Source organism: Triplophysa dalaica, chromosome 20, assembly GCF_015846415.1.
Source record: "Triplophysa dalaica isolate WHDGS20190420 chromosome 20, ASM1584641v1, whole genome shotgun sequence".
Lineage (NCBI taxonomy): Eukaryota > Metazoa > Chordata > Actinopteri > Cypriniformes > Nemacheilidae > Triplophysa > Triplophysa dalaica.
The window spans coordinates 19598453-19607300 of NC_079561.1; the positions used below are offsets into that span (position 1 = coordinate 19598453).

General features: G+C 43.4%; 1 protein-coding gene across 1 annotated transcript; it reads left to right on the plus strand.

Moving 5' to 3' along the window:
* The first annotated feature begins 4061 nt into the window (after positions 1-4061).
* ccn1 (cellular communication network factor 1) lies at positions 4062-6586 on the plus strand. Its single transcript, XM_056732418.1, has 5 exons — positions 4062-4252; positions 4639-4852; positions 4966-5298; positions 5387-5583; positions 5674-6586. The coding sequence occupies exons 1-5, from the start codon at positions 4205-4207 to the stop codon at positions 5974-5976; spliced, it is 1095 nt and encodes a 364-aa protein (XP_056588396.1). The 5' UTR covers positions 4062-4204; the 3' UTR covers positions 5977-6586.
* Positions 6587-8848: the final 2262 nt, after the last annotated feature.

Here is an 8848-nt window from a genome sequence, read left to right on the forward strand (position 1 = left end):
TAAAGTCAATGTTTTCAGCTCGGGTCACGCACGCAGGAAATCCCAGGCAAGAATTTTGTCCATTTTTAGAAGGAATTCCGTGGCCGGGGTCATACTGTGTGTGTGTGTGTGTTTGTTTAAAGCTGGAATTCCTCTTCTCTATGGAAATTCTTGTGTCTTTCCATCTTTCCGTTGAGCCTGGCTGGAAATCATTCTCCAGACATCCTTGAGCACATTCCTCCACACCCCAGGAACAAAGTTTGTCTTTTCTTGTTCCAGATCCACTCAATTATCCAGACTGGTCTAAACATTCCCGGAGCTCCACATTCCATTCTCTCATTCCGCCCCCCAGCCCCTCCTGAGCTCCGTTTTTCCATTCCTCCGGCTTTCCCCTCGGAGAGGAAATATCTGGGTTTAGGTGAGGAGAGCGGTTGCTAACACACACCTGCCTCACAGACATGAGCTCTATAAAAGATGAATGAAGTCTGAGGAGCTTCAAAGAGGTTTCAGATCTGGTTTTCATCAACAAAACACATTTCACAAAAACACTCTGTGTGCATTATATAAGTACAACAGCAAAATAACATTTGTTCGTATTTATTAGCTATAATGATGAACTTTTTGTAATTGAATCATGTTGTTCATTATCCCAAGTGAAGACTGTGTACGGTTGCTAAGCAACAGAACCACTTAGTTTACTAAAGGAATAGTTCGACCAAAAGTTGAATTCAATAATTTCCTTTTTTTACTTACCAATAAAATCCAGCTCTTACAAGTAATTACAATGGTAGCCATAGTTTCATCCAAAATACTGATGTTATTATGTTAAAATCAAAATAAATCAAAATGAATCAATGTGGGACGTCCTTTTAAGGGTGCACAAAGATTCTTCATGACACTTTACTTTCTGTTAACACAAAGCAACATTTTCAATTTTACTGTGGTAACTATAATTGTACTCTCTGTGGGATAATGTTAGTAAAGGACACTCTTGCAAACCCCTCTGCCACAAATTTAAGACCGAAAATCACTGAAACGGAACTTCTGCTGTTTTACCAAAGTGTGTGACTTTAAAACACAAAACCGAATCTCTTCTGAACAACATGCACTGGTATTTACTAACCAGATCCAGATTGTAAACTCAATCAAAAAATGTTTACATTGATTGGATGGGCCCTCATCATACCTAGAGGAAGCAACCTTTCAGATGACCCTAGCAACCATAGCAATGCCTTAGCAACCACACAGAGCTCCCTCAAAACACCTTAGCATCTACATCAAAATGCACAAGGTACAACCACCATATCTTGGCCACTGCATAGCAACACTCCGGCAACCACCAGGATCACATATGCAGGTGAGTTACCTACACAGGTAAACAGCACTTTTGTTTCCCACAGAAAACTAAGAAATAAAGCTTTATTTTTGGTAAGAATATCTTTTAACTGATGTACAGCGATTCAGACGAGAGATCCGGAAGAAAGTGAGCGAAGTGCTTTTAGCAACAGCAGCCGAATGTCATCTGTGGGTGTATGACACATCCTGCAGTAAAACAAACACAGCATGAGCCCTTCATCATCTCTGGACTTTTACATAATGTTGAAATATGGCTGCAGCTCAAGTCTCCTTCAAAAGTGGGGTCGGATCAGGGGGGGTTAAGCCACTGAGTCATGCGTTCGCAATCGATAGTCACCGCCAAACCCACTGTTGTGAGGCGATTCCAAGGGGCTGGAGAAAGCCGATGGAAAATATTATGTTTGCTATTACAAATGAGCGCAAATGAAAGACGCTCTTGTAACCGTTCCTGGATGTGTAATTCCAGCATAGAAAAATGAGGGGTGACTCCACTGGAACACAATGACAGCACTGTTTCCTAAAACCCCGCGCCCCTCTGGTCAGGAGACACGGAGAACCATACATCTCCAAACGCCATGTGCAGGAACAGATGTCAACGTAACCATGAGCTCATGTTCTCACTGTATGCACCCAACGGTCACTCTCTTCAGGGAACACACTACAGTTGACCTCATTAGATCGCTGTTACAACTGAACGCGAGCTTCTACTGACATTTAGTACAGTGAATCCGAAAAGAAAAGATTTATTTTAAAATACCACAAGCTGAACATCAACTTCATCATTTACGCAATATTCATAAACTTTCTTCTTCAAAACACAAATGAAGATGTTATGAAGAACACCAAAGAGCACTAAGAATCATTGACTTCTATTGTATGAACACAAAACTACTGATACATTTCTCACAATATCTTCTTTTGTGTTCAACTGAAGAAAGCATCACTCACACGAAGAGGGAATAAAAAAAGATGACAGCATTTTTAATCAAGGGTTTTCTATATCCCTTTAAGCTAAAATAATTTATCGCTTAAAAATGTAGATGATCAAAAGAGAAGGTCCCGTGAAAATGGATCATCTTTATTGAAAAGCACGGTCCAGCACATCACCATCTGGTGTCACAATCTGGTAAAAATGCCACGAGATCATGTAAACACAATCTTTATAACTGAGGTCTTCATTCAGCACAAACCTCACTCATATGAAACTAATAATGGCGACATGTGTTGTTTTATATCGAACAATCAACGATAAACAGCCCATGAAGACGCACGAGTTAAAACGCACCTGCGCGATGACAGGTCTCCAAAGGTCCACCCATTTCAGATACCACACGACCATCTGGACATCTCGGTCTCCACATGACTTTGTTCTGTTTGAGACGGTAGCCTTTCAAATAACCTTTCAATATTCTCAGGATGTTGCACATTCCCTTTCTCTCACAGTCGGTTTGCTTTGTGTCTATCCAAGCACCCCCATCCTAATCTCTGAAATTCAGTGGACTGCCACTTATTTGAACCTCACAAAAAACAGTCCACTTTCTTTTTTTTAACATCTTATAAGGAAAATCGGATGCCTGTTCCTTTTTCTTTTTCTTTCGTGATAGACAGACAGCACGAATATTACATTAGCTGCTGGAATTTCCTCCACGGAGAGCGCATTTAAGCACCCTTTAAACTGTCAGGAATGTTTTGTGGTTGAATAACTCCGGCAGAAATGTTAATAATGTAGGCTACTGCCCAGACCAAATATGGTAATATTGTTACGTCTGGAGTCGGGCTTCACATCTGGAGTCACTTAAAGCTGTTGAGTAAAGAGAGAGAGACGAAACCAGCCAAAAATAGAATGCGTAAAGCGTCAGTCCACAGCGTCCCCAAACACTCGCTGAACTTTACATTTACACACATAAATGTACCTTTTGCACCTCTAACAGGAATTGAAAAGAAAAAAGTCATGATGACGGTAGATGAACACAATTCCTGACTGTGTATTAACTTTAGACGATGTGTGATGCGCTCGGAATGAAGGCGCGACGCACCATTAATGGACCCCCCGGGACCCACGACATACTTGTGTGACGAGTAATAAAGCTAATCGTTCACATGACGTTAACAGATATAGAGCAGGCTAGTGAAGAGTCCTTTGACAATGTTGTTGCCTCAGCTAAAAATACCGGAGAAATTCTAATGGGTTTAATGGTTATAATGTATTCTACTCTGATGTGTTGGGTTGTGTTGGTGGAATGTTACCTAGTGGATGGGAACCAATAGAACAACATTCAATCCTCCTGGAATAAGACCCAAAACACATCCCCTAAGGGCTCTTTTTGATGGTTTTAATGGTAAACAGCAGACATGGTTCATCTGGTGGCATGTGTAATGAGCACCGTTTGATTTTTTTTGTTTTGTTTATATAGCAGGGTCTACATGAATATTCGTAATATACTTCTTATCATAAGACACCGCTCCGTTATACGTCATCAAAACATTTAAAATGGTTACGTAAATTCAGAAGAAATCAAACTGTGGAAAGAGAAATATTAAGGGGGAAACGGTACAAAATGTGTCCCCTCGCTCCAAGGGGAAAATTCATTTAGGAGAAAAAAAGGAAAGTTAGACAGGGTGGTGCTTAGCTCGGATGGAAAACGCGCCAAGAAACATTCCGCGCATACTTTGGGAACAGTTCAGCGCTGGTGACGTCAGCGCTCCGTGGAAGTATATAAAGAGGAGCGGCGCGCGTCTCAGCATTCGGAGCGAAGCGCCTTCACACGCGCAGAAACACAACGCCAACGCGACCTTACCGTGACGCGTACCACGAGGACTTAAAACGAGGAATTGTTCCTTTGACACACAGTGTAGAAAGAACGCGAAGATGTTTACCTGGGGTGTTTTCTTCATCGTTGTTGCGCACTTTAATGCGGTAAGCTACTTTCATTCTCCATATTCAGACTATTGTGTGGAGGAAGAATCTCTATATGGAGATTCGTTTTATCTCTACATAGACAATACTCATGTGGTTGTTTTTAAAAGATTGAATGGTTGCTTGGTATTCTCTCACTGCCTTGAGCGTCCCTTTTGCATGCCAAATACTTCGAAGCGCGTCTGGAGACCTCTGCTTTTGTCTAGTCTTTGCTGGACCCAAGCTTGAAGTTTCTCTCTCTACATTTTGTGAAGCAGTACCGTTAACCACACATCTATAGATGTATTATTTATTACTGACATATTCTTAAACTGTTATACTTGAACTCATGTTGAAAATTTTGTTAGTGACAATCGAGTTACTAACTGCTGTTTTTTTCCATTCAGGTTCTCGCCAGCTGCCCAGCTGTGTGCTCGTGCCCGGCAGAGCTGCCCAAATGCGCGCCCGGAGTCAGTTTGGTGCCAGACGGCTGTGGCTGCTGCAGAGTGTGTGCGAGACAGCTGAATGAAGACTGCAGCAGGACAGAGCCGTGCGACCAACTTAAGGGGCTGGAGTGCAACTTTGGGGCCAGCCACGGGGCGACCAGAGGCATCTGCCGAGGTCTGTTTCTCATCACCCATCATTAGACATTAAACGAAACAGGAGAAAAGTCCTGCTGTACAGAAAACTTTGCTTGAATTCAAACTAAACTCCACTCTGTGTTTTCTCTACAGCTAAATCCGAAGGCAGACCGTGTGAATACAACAGCAGGATCTATCAGAACGGAGAGAGTTTCCAGCCCAACTGTAAGCACCAGTGCACGTGCATCGACGGGGCGGTGGGATGCATTCCCCTGTGCCCGCAGGAGCTCTCCCTGCCCACACTGGGCTGTGCCAACCCCAGGCTGGTCAAAGTGCCAGGGCAGTGCTGTGAAGAATGGGTCTGCGACGACGGAAAGCAAAGGGCATCTGCAGAAAAGCTGTTTGGCCGCCAGCAGATGGTGGACGATTCTGAGAACGACCTGACCAACAGAAACGAGCTCATCTCTTTCCTCAGGCCTCTGCCCGGTAAGTCTCCCTCTCTATCTGCCTGAAGGACATGTTTTGCACCGATGTGTTCGAGTGGAGTTTTAAACATCGCTCTCTTCATCCGCAGCGTTCCGATCGGAGCCAGAATCGAGGAGGTTTGAGAAGTGCATCGTTCAGACCACGCCGTGGTCCGGGTGCTCCAAGACCTGCGGCACGGGCATCTCCACCAGAATTACCAACGACAACAGCGAGTGCAAGCTGACGAAGGAGACCCGGATCTGTGAGGTCCGGCCGTGCAGCCAGTCGCCGTACACCAGCCTCAAGGTAAGAGTCCTACCCAGCCTCCCCGCACAGACCGTTGACACCTCCACAAACGCATCAGACTAACCGTTCTCATTCTCGCTCGTTCAACAGAAAGGAAAGAAATGCAACCGCACCAAAAAGTCCACGCAGCCCGTCAAGTTCACCTACGCCGGATGCTCCAGCCTGAAGAAGTACCGGCCCAAGTACTGTGGCTCCTGCGTGGACGGCCGCTGCTGCAGCCCGCAGCAGACCCGCACCATCCGCGTGAAGTTCCGCTGCGAAGACGGCGAGACCTTCAACAAGAACGTCATGATGATCGAGTCCTGCAAGTGCACCTACAACTGCTCCCACGGCAACGACGCCTCCTACCCCTTCTACAGACTCTTCAACGACATCCACAAGTTCAGGGATTGAGCGGGGAATCCCGCCACACCCCCCATGTCACCGGCGTGACGTCACCGCAGCCTGGCTGGGTGGGAGATGGCGGGCCCGTCCGTCGGCCCGTCGAGAATCCTCTCCTGTTGTATCCAGATTCCCACGGAATTAAGGACTTGCGCTACGCGGACTTTGAAGTGCACTGTTTGCTGAGGCCGCGTCGGCGTTGGGAAAGACTCGCTCCACACTGGAGCAATACCATTAATGGCTTCGTTACGGAGCTTCCAGACAAGAGAAACACAATTGTACAATGCGTTTGTTAATATTCAAATGTCCTGTGTATGTTTTGATGTCCAAACAGAAGACCAGACCCAAACTGTAGACTTGTCGTTTTTACAACTATGAACCTGTTCACCACCCGCTTGAGTTGTTCTTTAGTAACTCTTCGATGTTCGGCAGCTATCGAAATCAAACTCCAATCAAACACGATTCACAATCAAATGACTTAACGGTTGAATGAATGTTTTCTTATTAATATTATTTATCGAAAATGTAGCTTATTTGAACATTGTCATACTGGAATAAAGTGTGCAAATAATCTATGATCTAATTTTATATGTAACAAATAAAAAGATTTATTTATGAATGACACACCCCTCAGTTTCTTTCTTCCACAAAAACATTCTTGAGAAACACCAGTGATTGTCCAAGAAGGGTTGTTTACATAACGGAGATGAAATACTTTTGGGGAATGTAATGCTTCTTTTTCCTCCTTAACAAACAAAATCTATCAATCACGCAGAAACCTGAAAGAATCAAATCTGCCCGACAGTCTCAAGGTCTTAGGTTCTTTTCTTCCACCAACCGTTCCACACATGTGTTTAATGAGCATTGATCTTATCTTTCGTCTAAGACCTTCAGTGCTGCAGTAATGCATGAAACAGCGTTCTGGAGTGATATATCATCTGCGCTGAGGTTTGGTCCAGGTGAAGGAGATCCAGCTGAGGAATGCAGTGATGGATCACGGCACAGACGTGCTGATGCTTGACAGATGTTGGAAAGTATTTGGGAAGCAGATTGTTTGGTTTTAGGACATTCTGCTAAAAATACGCCACTTCTGAATGAACAGAGATCCCGGAGACGGCGGGACAACAGGAACAGAAACCATCACATCTTGAGATGAAGACAAGCACCCTTCAGAGGATGACGAGCCATCCAGACGTTTCCTTGAGATAGGACACTGAAGCAAACACAACTGTCACACAATGTCTAAAATTGGACACATAAATAAAACAGAAAACAGTGAAGTTATTTTTCGGTTGAGTCAAGAATTGAAATGTGTGTGACAGATATTTGTTTATCTCCAAAGGAATGAGACTTATAAAAAAAGGTCATGACCTATCCTCATGTCATGTCAAACCTGAGTAACACAAACATAGAGATTTGGATAATCAAACAACACTGAACTCCATTAACTTCCATTGTGTGAACACATAACCACAGAGACATTTCTCAAAATATCTTTTGTGTTCCACTGAATAAAGACTGAATTTTTCGTTTTGCTTCCCCTTCGACACAAGGCCAGAACATGTCTCTGTTCTGAATGTCTGAATTTTGTACCCAGTTTTTAGAGATACTGTAATCTAAAAGGAATGAAATGCCAAAAATAACCATAAACTTGCAGATCACGATAATGAAACAGAGAGAGCACAGACAGACACACAGAGAGAGACAGACAGTCTGATTCACTCTTAAAGCAGCAGGGATGTTTTATTTGAACAGTAGTTTCATGAGCATCATTACTTCTCTCATTGCTCTCAGTAGAGTTTCATCTGTCCATCATCAGACGATGACTCCTAGTGGTCAAACACAGAGCTGACATCACGTCCAGTAACAAAATCAGACGTCACATTAAATTCACAATCTACATAGAACATAAGTTAAGAGACTTTAAAACTTCTCCAACGTATGAAAGTGATTCAAAAGAGGAATTATATAATGACAACCATCTTGAGCAAAGTCAGCAGAGACACACATGATGTAAAGGGGTGTGTGAACAGATCTGCCAATGGGGAATTATTACAGTTCAAGAACCTAACTGAGTGTGACGGAGAACACACACACACACACACACACACAGTCACACACACAGTGGATGTAAGCAATGAGCGCATGCAGCAGACAGCGTTACATAAGCGTCGATGATGAAGAACCTCATGAACACCAGTCTGCGTCCAGAGAAGTGTTTATTTACTCAAACAAACTCCGCCAGACCTCCACCGAACCTTTACTGAGCACATCACGTGTACTCGACACAAAACTGTGTGTGACACATTGTGAAACTGAGAATCCTGGATGCTGATTGGTCGATCAGCTGTTGATTTAAGATGTAGCTACTCCAAGCATCACGCTTAGCTACATCATCAGTGATCTCCTTAAAAAAGAACGTTGCTCTCAATGTATTGTTCAAATGAAAAGCAGACCAGCGTCTAATTTGAAAAAAAACAACAGACTAGAGGTCAAAGGTCAACAGCTGGATAAATGCTCCGTCTGAACTGGCATACTGTGACAGTATGTAGTGAATGTGAAGAAGTATCTATCTATCGGCCGTTAAAACACTACGTTATGAATAGATTTGGGACATACTGCGTCCACCATATTCTATGGTCATGTGACCCCAGTGCTCTTTGAACCGTGACGTATTAACAACAACCTACACGTGAGTGTTGATAAAAACATAATTTAGTCACGAGAAATTCATTTATTGGCACTTACATTAAAAATGGACGTCCGCTTTAAAGTTTTTACTATATTTAGTTGATTTACTTTTGAAATGTGACCGTTACTCTGCTCCGTTGCATCATGGGATGGATAAGTGTTCATCCGATCCACACTCACCAATCTCAGTGGA